At 39.5% G+C, this 15750-nt stretch overlaps 2 protein-coding genes across 3 annotated transcripts in view; one reads left to right on the top strand and one right to left on the bottom strand.

Annotated features, from left to right (window-relative positions):
• The window catches only part of LOC114531031, a 35735-nt gene extending 22502 nt beyond the window's left edge, over positions 1 to 13233 (bottom strand). Inside the window, exon 1 of the mRNA XM_028552666.1 lies at positions 13132 to 13233. The gene's annotated coding sequence lies outside the window, so the exon portion shown is untranslated. The remainder of the gene's footprint in view (positions 1 to 13131) is intronic.
• Positions 731 to 15702, top strand: LOC114531030. Of its 2 annotated transcripts, none has more exons than XM_028552662.1 (17): positions 731 to 1027; positions 1756 to 1988; positions 2649 to 3041; positions 3218 to 4385; positions 4667 to 5254; positions 5681 to 5950; positions 6065 to 6513; positions 6608 to 8259; positions 8680 to 9085; positions 9207 to 9480; positions 10007 to 10185; positions 10529 to 10919; positions 11569 to 11853; positions 12115 to 12291; positions 12779 to 12847; positions 14802 to 15040; positions 15294 to 15702. In XM_028552662.1, exons 1-17 carry the CDS (start codon positions 1021 to 1023, stop codon positions 15411 to 15413), a joined length of 6900 nt encoding a protein of 2299 aa, XP_028408463.1. In that variant the 5' UTR covers positions 731 to 1020; the 3' UTR covers positions 15414 to 15702. The 2 variants fall into 2 exon arrangements, with proteins under 2 accessions (XP_028408463.1, XP_028408464.1); XM_028552663.1 differs by having other exon boundaries at positions 1752 to 1988.
• Positions 15703 to 15750: the final 48 nt, after the last annotated feature.

Genomic DNA, 15750 nt, shown 5'->3' with positions numbered 1-15750 from the left:
ACTTAATAGTAAAAAACATACACGGTGAGCTTTTTAACCCATTTTAGCTTTCAAACAAAACAACAAATTTACGGTGATATTTCAACTCTTTTTCAAACTTCTAGTTTGAGAATGACTTCTGAGTTCCGGCAGGCTCATTCGATAACATTTCAAACAAAAAATCACGCTTCTCGATCGAGTGATTTTCATACTCTTAAGTAAAATGATGTAAATCAGCATTCATCTATAATGTCAAACGAACCAGAAGCATTTACTTTTTTAACAAACTGAAGGAATTTGTTTCTCCAGGTTCAACGCCGGCGCCCCCGCACATTTGCAAGCAGGCCATTTCGCTGAGGGATCAACGGACAATGTCTAGTGCCCGTTTAAACTTCACTAAAAAATTATTAAGATGGACCAACATCCGCCCACTCAACTGAGAATTTCGATCATTTTTCAGTGATACAGGGGACTACGGGATGACTCTAGACTATCAAACTTAAATTATAAATTAAAATACCTGTAAATGCGTGCATTTACGAAGAAGAGATTGATAGTTTTATGGGGCGAAAGTGAGAGAAAGTGAAACCATGCAGCCTAAAATGGCATCTTTATTGCAACGATAACTAAATCATAGTCCATAGGAAAGCCAGAACAGTTTAGCAAAGCGATTTGGAATCACTTTGTAGTCGAAAACCAGATCATGGAGCAAGGGTAATAAAAACTAAAATGTTCGTAATCATATGTCAAAAAAAGGTTGATTATCTGATTCAGACCCAAGTCTGGAATAAACCGTATGAAATCGTTTAAAAACGTATTATTATTCTAACCTGCCTAAAACCTGAATGACACTAGGAACTTCGATTGTTTCTCTGCCATAACAACAGGTTGTAGTTCGCGCGAAACAAAAGGACCTTTCAATATTTGTAGGAACTACCAGTTCGTCAGCGCTCGAAAATACAAGCGTGTCGAGCAGGAATTTGAAGGAAAGCGACATGTGAAAGGATTCTTTATGTTATATAGAAGGACTGTAAAGATTTTATGATAGGTAAGTCGGATTTGTATTATGAATTATACGAATGTTTTATAAAGTCTTCAGTGTCGACGTCTGGCTGAAAAATAGCTGGAAGTTCATTGTAATTTAGATGAAATTATATTTGCATCAGCTATGTGGAGAGCCTATATAAACACACGCACTACAAACATAATTCTAATTTGAACGAAGAAACCTTGAACTTTACAATTAACTAACAAGCCGGTTAGTCTAACGGACGGGCAGTTTGAATTTTCGGTTCGCGAATATTTGTCTAAATTATATATTGGTCAAATTTTGAACGGCGCGCATTTGATAGTATAGAACTAAGTCTAAGTATTAAACCGGGTCTGGCGTCTAATAATAGGAGCAATTGTTTAATAATAATTTAGGTAAATTAAAACTGTGTATAAGCAATTATTTGAATAATATTAAGTATACTTGCAAGAAATTCTTATTCGTATTGAATATAAACATAGAATGACTATAACGAGCTGGTTGCTTTTTGCTCAGTTGACTGTGTATCAACTAGTTTACGATTTACTGACGATATTCCGAGCAAAGTTCTTCCAAAGGGATTTTTTACATGTTTTGAGATAAATTCACCATAAGCGAGAATATCTAGCAGTTATCACAATTGTTAACGAGTTTGTTCGGCCCAGTTTGGCCCCCAAGCGATTCAAACTACGTCTCACATCACGACTCTAACCTTTTCTAATCAATTCGATTATACTTCAAGTTAGCCACACAAAGAATGAAGACGGTTGCCAGGCAGGGATTGCTGTTAGTCCTGTTTCTACTAGCTACTTCGCACTCACTGAAAATCCCAGATTTTATGGAAGATGAACTATTCGATCCATCTGATATAAAATATAACACAGACAAGGCTGGAGATGGCGATGACGAAATGCCGGACGACACGTCGGCGAGCGCTGAGGAAGACGCGGAGATGATGGAAACCGTTGATTCCTCGAACGTAAGACATGCAAAATCTTTTCCTGTATTTTTTCTCTAGCTGAAAGAGCTAAATATTTCCTCTTTCCTATTCCCACCTAAGAGTAGAGTAGAAAGAGAGCGCCTTTCGAGAGGAGAAAGGTGAATTATAGAAGGGCATGAGGGTTTTGTAGAAGAGCAATATGATAGGGAATAGGTTCCGACCATGCATAGTACGTTGTACAACAAATGAAGTCTTCCGATGGCCCCTTGCATGCTTGCATTGCATCTACTCGCATGCGAAGAGGTTTAGACAGATCCGATCAAGACAAATAAACCAAATAAACCCGTCTCAGGGTGATGCAACTAATGCGAATGCATCAGTCAAAATTGCACAACCAAACAAAATGACGACCTTAGAAGTTCGAATATCAGTATATGGTATATTCCATCATGGTAAGGTCGAATATACCGTCATATGGTATATTCGACCTTGGTAAGGTTGAATACCAATATTCCGGTCTTAGTAAGGTCGAATGTACTGGATTATGATATATTCGACCTTGAAAAAGTCAAATGGTTCAAACTATTGCATGATTTAAATCGTTTTTGTGCAGTAGTTTTTCCGTCAAATTCGGATTCTCAGTACTTCTAGGATCACAATGGTTTTTTCATTTACATATTTTTTATTTGTATTTAATAGCACGATGAAGACGATGGCATGGACGATGAAGGGAAAGATAAAAAGACTGTCAGTAAATCAAAAATACAGCACAACTCAAGCAAGAGCAAAGCAGAGAGCAAAGAGAACGATAAAATGGAAGACGAAGAAGATGGCAATGAAGACAAGGAAGAGGATGTTCCAGAAGATAAAGGCGAGGCAGTTGAAGAAAAGAAGGACGGAAAGGAAGACGATGAAGAGAATAAGAATGATGAAGGAAAAGAAAGCTCGAATGAAGTTCCTCTCACAAAAAAAGAGGACGATAGCAGCAAGCAAGTTGCAAAAGCAGCAGTGATGGAAGAGTCGAAAGAAAAAATTGAGGAAACAGACAAAGATGAAATCGAAAATCAAACCAACGATTCCCCTAAAGCTAAGGTAAAGAAAAATGACTAAATTAACAGTAATTAACCCGAATGAACTTTTTTAGACGAGTAAGGAAAGCTCAAGACAATCCGTACAAATGAAGCCAGCTAATTATATTATATATATACGATTATATTTTGATCAGCTAGCGTAACCAAAGTTTCTCAAACGTTTCGTATGTATTACAGAAAACGCCTTCTAGTGATGAAGAAAAGGACACTAATCCTAGCGAGACTGGAATTGAAAAGGATGATGACAGCAAGACCTCGGAGGGAACAAACGGCAAGGGAAAAGCTAATGCAAATGGTGAGATAGATCAGAATGCTGTCCAAGAAGAGTCTAAGTCGAATGACAACAATAAAAAAGAGGAGAAGGACATCAAAACTGCCGATGACAAGGCTGACGAAGGAACAAGAAATGAACCAATTAAGACAACCAATGAAAACACGGTTGGAGAAGACAGTAAAACTCCACCACCGGCTTCCCCAACTACGCCAACAAATAATCACAGTGACGATAAAATAGAGCCCGTTAAAAGTAGCGACGATAAAATTGGAGAAAACGAGAAAGTGGAACCAACATTAGCCGGTGAGAACTCCGCAAAAGTAGAAACAGGACAGTTAAAACGAACGGAAGAAGATAGTACCGGAAAAGGAAACACAAAACAAGACGACAGCGACAACAACGACGACAATAAAAACAACAACAATAAAAATAATGATAACGAAAACAAAAGCGAAAACAAAAACAAGAAGGACAGTGACAGCAACGATACTAACAAAGACAAATTTCAGACTGATCAAAAGGATGAAAAGATAGACACAGACAAACCAGAGATACAAACTGATTATAAGACGTTAAAAGACGGAACTAATGACGACAAAACGACTGAAGAGCTTGACAACGATACCAAAGAACTCCAAAGTCCGAAAACAGAGACATCTACAGAAAGCAAAGTTGCTAATACGCCAGAAACTACAAAAAGCGACAGCGAAAGCGACCAACTCGAAAATAACGATGACAAAAATGACAAAACGCAAAACAAAGATGAGCTGCAACAAGCAACAAACGATAAGACTGACAACAAAGACACGCTAGGAGAGGCTGAAAAACCAATTGCAAAGCATCAGAACAATGAAGACTCCAACCAACTACAACAAACAGCAAGCAACGACAATGACAAGAACGGTAACTCTAAAGAAAAACAAAACACAGAAAGTTCTAAAACGTCTGAAAAAGACTTAGACAGCAACAAACCAAGTATTGAGAAATCACCAAGTTATCCGAGCCCAAAGAACGACAATGGCACTCCTGATAATGTTAAAGAAAGTGACTTCAGCTCAGACATAGAGAAAGGTAATGATTATATTTTATTAACGTACTTAACGTTGCCCTTCCTATATATTTATTATCATGCTGATTATATTTGTAATCTCAGTGAAAGAGGCAAAAGGGTTTGCCAAATTTAAAATGATTTCTGCAAGTCTGGATGAATTAGGTAACGGTAATGGAAACGGAGGTCATGAAAGAGTTCTCTCTTGCATTTATTGCACACAACCATCATAAGGCAAGGACATTATTTCTTAGGGATCTTTGCTAATCGGGGAATAAACAGCCTAATTCGATCATTTTTGTAGCAAAAAGCAAACAGGAGTCAGGTGCAGTTGGTTTTGATGATTCGGAGTCAAATTTGAAAAAAGATAACGATGAACAAAACAAAGAAACGTCGCCGAAATCTGATAATTTGGGGAAAGATGTTCAGAAAATTCAGGATGAAAATCAAAAAGAAGACGAACCGGCTTCAAAATCGGACAAGGACATTCAACAGAAAGTAGAGCAGCTCATCATAAACACTGGTGATGAAAGCCAAGAGGAAGCTGGAAAGCTTGTACAAACTGCATCAAAAGATGAAGGAACCGTTAAATCTCCCGGAAAGGTTACTTCGACTGACGATAACGACGCAGAAACAAAAGAATCTAGCGATGTTTCAGAAAAATCCGAAGGGAATAATGAGAAAACTAATGAAGATAAGGAGAGGACGACTGAAAAAGTTCAAGACGATAATTCGGAAGATAAGGCGGATGTTGTGAATACTCTCGTGGAAAGTGTTTCTGGCAATGGGAACGCCAGGGGTGCGAGTGCGAATGAAATCAAAGATCAAAACAATGCAGCTTATAACATACAACAGGCTTTGGAAAATCAACGTCAGAAGCCTAGCGCAGAAGGTAATGATATCCAAATAGTGGCCTTCATCACAGTCTCGTTTGGGGTTTCCAGAAAAAGTCTAAAAATAATTGGTTACTTTTGACAATAGTGATACAAAAATTTAAGGGTATTGCTAGAAAGCTGAATAATCCCTCTTTCTTGCTAGATAAATTGAACTATTGAACTCGATGTTTAATGCTTTGCACGAGTTTTTAAAGTGATTTCGTATTCTTGAGATACTCTATAGGAGCTTATCAGTACGAACTAGTTTCTGCTCTTTTATGTGGCATGAATACGAGAGGCCAATATATTGGTGTAGCACACGCATGACCATTTAATTTTGTTCCTCGCACAAAATTAAGTGCTCCTCAACAGAGATATACCACTCCATGACTCCAAATATCAGATAGCAATTTGTCTGGAAAAGTTATTCTTTCTTTTTCAAGGCAAGAAAAGCAACCTTCAAGGCCTGTTGAACGACCTCGTTCCGTCAGGAGTCTTGCCAAACCTGCCTGAAGGTTTTACAAAACTATCAGAGATGAGCACGGTCAGCTTTACTTACAATGTTCATGAAAACAATGACGTCACCGTGACGTCGGATATCAAGGAACCAATGAGATTGTTTGATGGTAAACTGGAGATAAGCAGTGGAAATTTGGAATTCAGCTATAACGACAAGGAACACGGAGGGCAGAAATGGCAGTTCAAAGCTCAAGGTAGGAAATCACTTTGATGATGGTAGAAATCGTTTTGGTATTAACGGTTTTGCTTTTGCGTTGATGAACGTGTTTAACATGTGATTTTACCTTTGCCAATGTTTACTTTTAAAGGAACTTGGGTGAATGGCGAACAGGTAATTGACGTGGTTTTGGAAAGTTCAAAACATGAAGATCACTTCACGTTGACGGGAAGGGGAGATTCACTGGCATTACACGACTATTCCTCGATATTCGCCGAACAAAAAACCTTTATTAAATCTGATATGAACATGCACATTTTCGAGGAAATTATGCTGTCGAATATTGAGTTGTACGTCGTGTTCAAAGATTTCGACAATATCGTCTCCCTGGTGTCAGGAGACGTGAGAATCGAGAGTGGAGGCCAGGCGTCTCGGTGTCAAGCGTTCATCGAAAAGTTCCCGAGGAAGAAACCAGTGTTCTCAATATTGTTAGACTTCGTAGAGGGTTCGCCGCACTCCGTACTGACTTCGTTGATGGCCGACACGATTGCGGATATCCCGTATGTGAAGGATTTGTTGAACAACAAGGGTCTTTTTAAGGTATGTAGGCTGACCCTCCATTTGCACGGGGATCACTATTCTAAAAGAAAGGCTCTAATTTCTTAAGCTTGATTCAGTAAATTTTTTTTCGAAGGTGGCCAACGGTGGATTTGGATTTGCTGCTTCGTCAGGGGACGTCAAGAAACTGAGATTGAACGTTTTTGGAGAAGGAATGCTCGAGAGAGAATTAGGTTCACATATTTCCTCTGGAGTTACGCTAACATTACCGGTGGAATTTCATACCCAGAACAGCATCGTAAATCACGATACGATTATAAAAATCTCGCCAGACACTATCGGCTATTTCCCGACGAAGGGCTCGGTCCTAGACTTGAATACCATTTTCAAAACGCTGTCTGAGTTCACGAGACCAAAAATAACAGGGCTAGGATACCCGGATGTTGGTAATGTCTTGTTAAGGGAGCTCCGATACGACTTGAGCAAATCAGTGTATACTGTGTTGGGATATGCCAGCTCTCAGTTCAATATAGCACCAGGGATGTTATATTTGGATAACGCGAATCTTGAGTTTAGGCAACAAGTCCCAGATGAGTTTGCTACATTGACTTTGTATGGTACTGGCAGCACAAAAGTAGGACAAAGCAAGTTTGACCTTTCCATACGTACAAACATAGCCGCCAACGAATTGCTAATCGAGGGTCATACACATACGCTCTGGTCACCGGATATTTCAACGGCATTTGGCGTTGCCGTGGAAATCGGAGATGACGCGAGACGGATTCTGGACGACAACCGAATGTTAAATATGAATATTGAAAATACCCGTGTGTTTGCAACCGTGAAGGATGGTCGTAGTGGGCTGGTGCACTTTTCCGGGTCCACACAGCCAGTCTCTTGGAACGACGCGATTAATGTTGAGGTCGTTGTCTTCCATGATAATCAAGAAAATAAAAGGAGAATAACCATAGGTTACTTGTTCAATAAACTGCCTTTGACATACGCCATCGACGCATTTAGTTTTGGCCAGTTCCCCACACCCAGACTGCTCGACAATAGCCGTAACATCTCGTTAGTCTTGTCTCCTGTCAACACCGAGTCCCTCTTTGTGAATCCAAGTTTCAATGGCTTATCGTTCATGCGAGGGCTGTCATTGATCGGCCAGTTTAGGCTGCCCGACGTGTGTAGTTTGAACATCCTTTGTGAATCGGCCGCGCAGTTGTTGGGGACGGAGAAATGGTACCAAGTCCAAGGTCTCGTTTCGTCACGTGGGTATACGCTTTCTGGATACGTTGACAAGGATTTCAATTTGGCGAAGGACTTGAAACTTACTGATAACATCTTACAGTTCAACCTTGGGAATTATAGTTATATGAGCATATCAACAAATATGCGTTTGGAGAAGAACAACCTGACTTTTAGCGGATATGTTAATTTTGACCCGAATGGCGTCAGATTGCGCATGAGTAGTGACGACGTATGGAGACATCCATTCCCTGGGGAGTTCCTCACTTTTGATCGACTGCAGGTCGACGTCCCATTGCTCAGCGGTGTGGCAATAGACGAAATTCTGGTAACTGGACTGCTAAACTTTGGCCTGAGTGGTAGTCTTTATCGTATCTATGCACCGGCTTACTTGACTTTCACTCCATCAAACCCAAAAGATGTTGGTTTCCAAGCAACAATGACGAATATTACCGTGGAGACCATAACCAGTGCGCTGAATTTCAAGTCCAGCCTGCCCGGAGTGTTGATTAAATCTCGTTTCCCGAGCTCCATCGTTGCAAGGTATGTATCAATGCATGACCTTAAAACGCAACGTCTCGTAAAATTTCTGTATGAACGACGTTGATCTGGGTCGAACTGTCTTGAAAAGTTGAACTTAGTCCTATTACATGAGTCTAATGTGTTTTATATGACAGTGGAGAAATGATTATACATAGCTTCATTGTAACAATAATTTTAGCAGGAAGCATTTTTGGATCAGAGAAGCACTTTAAAAACACAGAAATGCAAATAACCAAACCCGAGAGGCAAATTTTCTAAATTGAAACTTATGTTTGCGTAAATTCAGTACTAGTACAGAAACAATCTAAAACAATAAATCATTCTCCTTAAAAGTCATAGGTTCGCTACGAAAAAGGGTAAAACAACGTTCAAACAAAACGAGCTGATAACCAACTTCTAATAATCGCCTTTCAACTCTAGGTACACACCCAAGAAAAAGAAGGACAAAAATATAGATCTTTATGGAAAACTGGACATTCTATCTCGAACTGTTGTCTGCAAATTGCGCATTGACGAGAAGAAACAGATAACCGCAACTACATCACATTCGAAGTTCCCGCTGATCTTAGACGACGGGCTCATTACGGTGTACGCAGACCAGCACCGAACGCGGCTCGGTCCCCGCGCGTGGTTCAAGATCACGCCAGAGAACACGAAGTTTAAACTTGATGGGTTCACGAGTTTCATGGGGCTTGGAGCCCAGACAGAGATTGACGTGTCGGAGTCTGGAACCGAGTTCACTCTAAATGGTAATCTCTTTGGTGTGACGAAGACAGTTGTTTCGTTTATGTCTCCGGATAGCCTCCCGGAAAATGGTCCCTATCTTGTAAGTTCAGATAGTCAGTTATTGATAGCTCCCTAGGTGTATATAGCCGATATGGAGATGAAGTTTATAGGCCGAGTTTATAGGATTTGGTTATATAATAGTTTGCCTTTTCCATATATAGGCATCGGCGTGCCTACCTGACATAATCCCACAAGTGACATCACACGTCGGCCTCTTACTGGCCTCAGCCGCCGACCAAGCCGAACGCTATATGAAACAGGCAACGACTAACTACGACCAAGCCACGGCGTATCACGAGCAAGCTCTTGCAGACGAACACAAGCAAATAATGATGTTGGACGAAGGAGAGAACGATATTGAGTCAGATGATCGAGAGATGTTCTTTGCGGAAGAGAAATATAACAAAACATGCAGAGAACAACAGTGTGGAAAAAGTACGTTAAAATATCAGATTAATCTATTCCAGCCTAATATTTTCTCCATCTATACATCCATATGAGTAAACCTATAGTATTGGACATTTAGTTGTTTAGTTCTCCGTCGACTGTCGCCATATTCCTATTCCAAATTTAATGTCCAAACTGGCCAAGGTTCAGTCAAATTATAATGAAGGAAGCATGACCAGCCGCTTTCCTGGCCTAATTTATTTGTTCCACTTGATGCGTTATCCATATTAAGCTCTTCCTTGGAATTCCTTTTGTCTCATCACGATAAAGGTCAAAATGACTTTGAATGAGAGTCATGCTATTTTAATAACAAAAATCAATCCAAGGAAACTTCTTAAGGGTCTACTAGCCTCGGTCACTTTCCCATTGATGTACCTAAACCTTCCTATAGCAGTTCCCACTGACAAGTCCCCAGAGATCCGAGGCTGAGCTACAATTTAAATTACAATTTAAAGTGCATATTACGTGCTCTACTCTCAGGGGTAATTCACCGAACACTCATTTCATCTTCTAGCTTGCATTGGCTGCACGTCGTGGCTGAAGTGCTGTGATCACGATGTGTTTGGTAACTGCGTCAAATGTCCGGGTTGGAAGCCGTGCTGTTGGCGAGGCATGAGCCCGATATGCAAAGCGAAGAACCACGCATGTCGCATTATGAAGAAAGTTGCCGCTGAAAATCTTCAAACGATAGCGGTGAGAAAAATATTTTGATTTATAGTCAGAAAAATTATGATCAATCCTGATATCACATCTCCAAAATGCCTGGTCTGAATTATAGGAATGTATAGCCTAGTCTTGTCATTTGCATTTTTGCCCACATTTTCTGAAATAGTCCGGATATAGCAGAAGGTTTTTGACAGAACCCCACGGCATGAAAAACATGTGAGATTTTTAAGGGAAAGGGAAAATAGCGGGAGCATGTAACCAGACAGATTAAGAAACCGAAGCAGAATATTCACCGTGGCACACCTCAAATTTCTAATCGTTTATATGAGATACCATCTTTAATTCGTAAAATATCCTCGTACCATTACAGAGACGTGTGTATGCAGAGAAGGAAAAGAAGAGAGCCCGTGAAAAGATTCTTTGGAAATCCGAATTCATGAAAGGAAAAACCCAAGCCGTTTTGGATGCAGCACGTCGCGCGCTGCATCTGGTTAACCATGACTCCAGAGTCGGTCTGGGAGCTGCTGCCTCTATCAAAAGATTTGGATTGGAACGCTTGGTCAATATAAGGAGTATATGCTTCCATACCACGCTCAAAACGCTGGCTACGAGCTGCGTGACGATGAGAATCAACACTTCCTTTGCCAACAAAGATGAAATGCAAAGCATACCATATTATGGGTGCCTGAACAGAGAGCTTGTACCCAAATTGGCCAACCACATCGCTCACTTCATGTTCCACGACAAAAAGAAGGACGAAGGTAAGCGAGTAGCAAGTTTATGTTTACAAAGGTAGGAACCATCGAAAAGGTAAAAAGGCAAAGGATTACTTTTCAGCAGAAAAGCTCGTCGGCTATAGAAATTCTTCATACGCCGCCTAACTACGGAATATTATAAGTGACAATGAAACAATACGGAATTCGTGATGACTCTTTTATTCACTCCATTTATTTTTTTTAATCAATGCTATAACTGGAAACATGAAATTCAGTGTTGCACAAGTTTGGTTTGTACACGTAAAGAAAAGCACATGAGAAAGAGTGGCCCATGCATCAGTGTGTTGTATTCAACTGAGGTGTTGTGCTTTGGTGTAAAGATATGGCCAAGTTTCAATGTTATCGAAAATATTAGGGGAAAATTGACAGCAAATTAGTGGCCAATATGGATTTTTGAGATTGACAACGCCTATTTTGTTTTTTGCTCGACTATTCTTTGCGACGTCATGTTATTTACATGCATGTTGTGGACAGTGAAAAAATACTAAACTGCGACGTATAGCAGACTAATTGTAGACTACCAGGTTATTACCTGGAACTTAGCTGGTATAACTAAAAGAAAACAAAAAAGAGAAGTAGTAATGTAGGTGAGACTTCCACTTCATACTACCCTGAAATCCTCATTTCAAAACAGGTCCTTCGAAAGAGAGAGTGACTAACAAGCCCAGACCAGGTCATCGTAGAAGTGGTCAACTCTTTGGAAAACCTTTGGAGGACGATGAACAGGTAGACTTGACCACGTTATCACCTGTAAACACATTCATGAGAAGACGACGAGATTATGATTTGGAGGAGGAAGATGAGGAAAATCGACCCTTCTGGTTGATCCGAAATAACTATCAAACTCATGCTCCATCTTTGCTTCAACAACGCACCACTGTGCCCAGAACCCCTCTCAAGAAGAAATGGCAAATACCAGGTAGAAAATATTATGAATAATTTGAGGCATGCTGTTGTATTTTTATTTTACGTTGGCTTGACGCCTGATGTCAATAATAGGCATAATACATTTGGCATTTCTGCTGAAAAATTAGCTATCTTACAAAGTTTCTTCGTCATCAGTGACCGACTTTAACATAAAGCCGACTCTCAATGACCGATGAGAATCGGGCTTTAAAATAACGAAGCCGGACACGAATTTATGATTTGACACAAGGAAGATACTTCTTTACTTCTACAGCGACAAGAAAGGGAAAATGTAAAGTGTACCGTCAGCTGGTGGAGATATGCAAAGATATGATGTCAACCGTCAAGAAAATGTCGGCGTCATATGATGACGGCAAGGACCAGTATTACAAGAGGTTGGCTGAACTTCAATTGGGAATAAACACCACAATATATGATCTTGAAAAACAAGGTAAATACACTCGCGATATGTAAAACAATATGACTTTCTAATATGAAAACCTGTCGCATTAGTAAGCGTGCTTGTATTGAGATGCTTGTTTGATTTGAACAAAAATTGAACGAGAAATCTAGGAGTTCGTTTGGCTTTCTTCCCAAAGTGACAATAAAAAATCAGGTTATAGTTTCTGCTTCAATACACGAGTTTTACGGAAAGACACAGTTTCTGAGTGAGGTCTCTACGATTTAAACTGAAAGTTAATTATCCTAATGGTGAAATACAAATATGATTATTGGGATTAATCACAATAACTTCTTACTGCCCACTGAGTGTTAGAATTGAACGCTAACTTCTTTAACTGAATTACCTAGCTTTCATTATAGCAAATATGAAAAGCAGCATATCTATCCTTATTTTCATCATTCGATGAAATTTTAACATAATTTGTAAAAGACTACAACTGCAATTATACCCTTGTCCAAATGTCAATTTATTTCAGTCATGGACACTCCGGAACTGCGAGATCGCCTGGCAGACATTGAGATGAACATTCGAACGGTTGGCGCAGGTACGATAGGGGCAAGTAATTAATATACGATATCCTAGACATATTTTAAAATACTAATAGGTCTTCCACTTAAGTCTCGAGCCTCTACAAAGACGACTAAAATCGTCTTCTTCCTGTTCATTTTCTCCTCATATTACAGTAACTACAGCAAAAACCCTTCAGCTCAGGTGAATTTTCAATATCGCCATGCAATAACACTCAAACATGGTCTGTTTTGTCGACTCAAACGAACGCCTGCACACTACGGCTCTACGATTATCTTAAATAACAAAATAATTACTTACGAATATCGTTGTTTGTGATGAGTATCCCTCTCTTCTTGTTAACTTCCTGTATACAATTCGATGGAAACCAGTATTAATATAAAACCTCCACTTGTTTAGCGACGGTTTGTGTGTTATTGTAGAAAACAACGGATATTTTCAATTGAAGAAGCTCCGAACGACACGTAGTTTTGCTGCTAGTCACAACTTTAAACCGTTTGATATTGACTGGGCAATTTGCCATAAAACAAGTGTTTCCTTGAGCAAAATTTGTAAAATGAAACATCCGAAGTTTTCTATTTTGCACGGTTCAAATTTAGGCAGGCGACAAACGCATAATTTAGGTTAATGTCTAAACGAAAGCAATCAACGGTAATTACTTTGTACTTATGTACAATTCTAACGAGATGGTTAAGCCTGGTTCATAGAAGTGCCAAACATCGACGGTGATCCATTGGAAGGCTTAAAATTTCCCGACATATACAAGGCCTCTCCTATATTAAACAATTGACTAAAATAGTAGAGCTTTTGAAAAACCAGAAAAGAACAAGGAAACAGGAAACTCATTTTCCTGAAAGGTGATTCCTACTCGGGAGAATTATCACCTACAGAATCAATCGTAGTTTCTTTTGTCTCTGCGTCCTCAACCAAAACTAATAGCCCTAAAAATTTTCACTTTAAAGCTGCGTTCACACGGTAACGCGGACCGCTCGTCACGACATCTTCGTGAGTCCGGTTAAGAAGCAACGATTATTAGCAAACGCTTATTTATTTAATAGGTTTGGTATGTCTGAGGTTTGCTATGAATAAATATTCAGGGCTCAGACATTCAAAAACGCCACTGGCACTATATTTTATTAACATCAAAATTTGACCTGCTCCGATAGCAATCCGTTACCGTGTGAACGTGCCTTCATTTTAATGCTTGCCTGTTTTCGCATGCCTGCCGCATTTATCTCACGGGCCCGGTTTTCGGAGCACCCTGCAGAGTCCATTCAGACAAAATTTTGTACTGAAAAAAACTTGTGCAGATATAAGTTACCTGTTTACATGACTCCAAATCATATGAATTTTTGACCATGTATGGGTTTCCATTCGCGTGAAATTTCAAACATCAAGCGTAAGGCAAATATATTTACCTGCAAAAATTATGGGCATGGTTAAACCAATGTTTTGTGAAGACTGGAATGACATATTTCAAACATTTTTCATTTGAAGCTAAATTGAGGACAAGTATTACTGACAACCATGTAGTCTCTTTTACGCGTGTTTCCAATTCATCGTAAGTGTCGTGAACATGTCAAGGTGACTGATGTGATAGAATATTTCTATGTGTGTGCAGACAACAATGACCGATTTGAATGGATCAGAAATAAATACAAATTTTCATCCGACTATTTCTCATCGGTGAAAATGATTTGTTCACAACAATTACGACTAACGATGGCGTCCAAATTATCATTCCACTTCACACAAAGTTAACTGGTAAATGTCTAACACGGAAACGAGGCCACGCAGAATGTCAAAACTTTCCAGATGTTCCGTCATGGGTATAATTTTCATGTTAATATTCTTGAGCCGCCCGTCGCAACCTATTGAAAAGAACCGCTTTAGTTTATTCCCAAAATCATTCGTTTTGGCCAAAACAAAGCCCCCAACCTTTTCCAACAACAGTTTTTGTTTTCTCGAAGGCGTTTCACAGTGGAGGATGAACTGCGAGGCAGATCAAGAAGACCAGAACAAAATAGCCATACAAGAATGGGTTTCAACGATGGAGGGAAGAATAAGAAAACTTGGTGGACAAGGCGTCGATAGATTCCTCTCGAATCTCTTCCGAGCATTTGAAGGGATGTTTCTCGGGGCAGACACACCCAAGCATAGCGCACAGAAAGTACTCAGCACCTTACAAGCAATACGAGAAATATCTGCGGTAAGTGTTTCTTCTACGAGGCCAGGGAAGATGAGCAGGGGTAATCTATTTGGTTCTCATGATAAATTTAAACATCATCAAGCGACTTGTCGTAGGTCGGAGCGAAGAGTGAACTACGGCTGTGTTCATTCGTTAAATTCAAGACGAATTCAGTCTTAACTATATAGAGAGAATGAAAAATGTCGGGGACCAGAGTATATTACAAACAAAAGTTTCGTTTACAAGTAACAAGCATATCTTTTATCCTTTTTAGACATTCCATGACATCTTCGGGAACAATGAGATCACCTTGGAGAAAGCAAAAAGTCGAGCAGAAATTGTAATGACGAAATTAAAACAGATCAAGGACGCACAGATATTTTGCGATGACTAAATAATGGCCGCCATAACATTTTTGTAAGATATAAGCATGATCAATCATCAGCCGCACTTCCTTGGAACAAAAGCAACTAGCAAGTTATTCAAAAACTTTTAGGAGAGAAACTTTTAAAAGTGCCACAACTGGAAGGTGTCCAATTCCCTTTCAGGATCGTACATTACTAATAAAGGAATAAAGAGTATTGCAATTCAGCCACTGTGCAAAGGGGAAGCTTATCGAGTAATCTGGCGAAGCCAACTTAATCTAATATTATGTTCATATGTACGAGTTCAAAAATGATAAACCTAAATATATTTTGTTATTTCATATTTTGTCACGCTACTATATTAAG

Source organism: Dendronephthya gigantea, unplaced genomic scaffold (genome assembly GCF_004324835.1).
Source record: "Dendronephthya gigantea isolate DGI-Jeju-01 unplaced genomic scaffold, DenGig_1.0 000068F, whole genome shotgun sequence".
In the NCBI taxonomy this organism is placed as follows: Eukaryota; Metazoa; Cnidaria; class Anthozoa; order Malacalcyonacea; family Nephtheidae; genus Dendronephthya; species Dendronephthya gigantea.
This window is presented reverse-complemented; position numbering and strand designations above follow the sequence as displayed.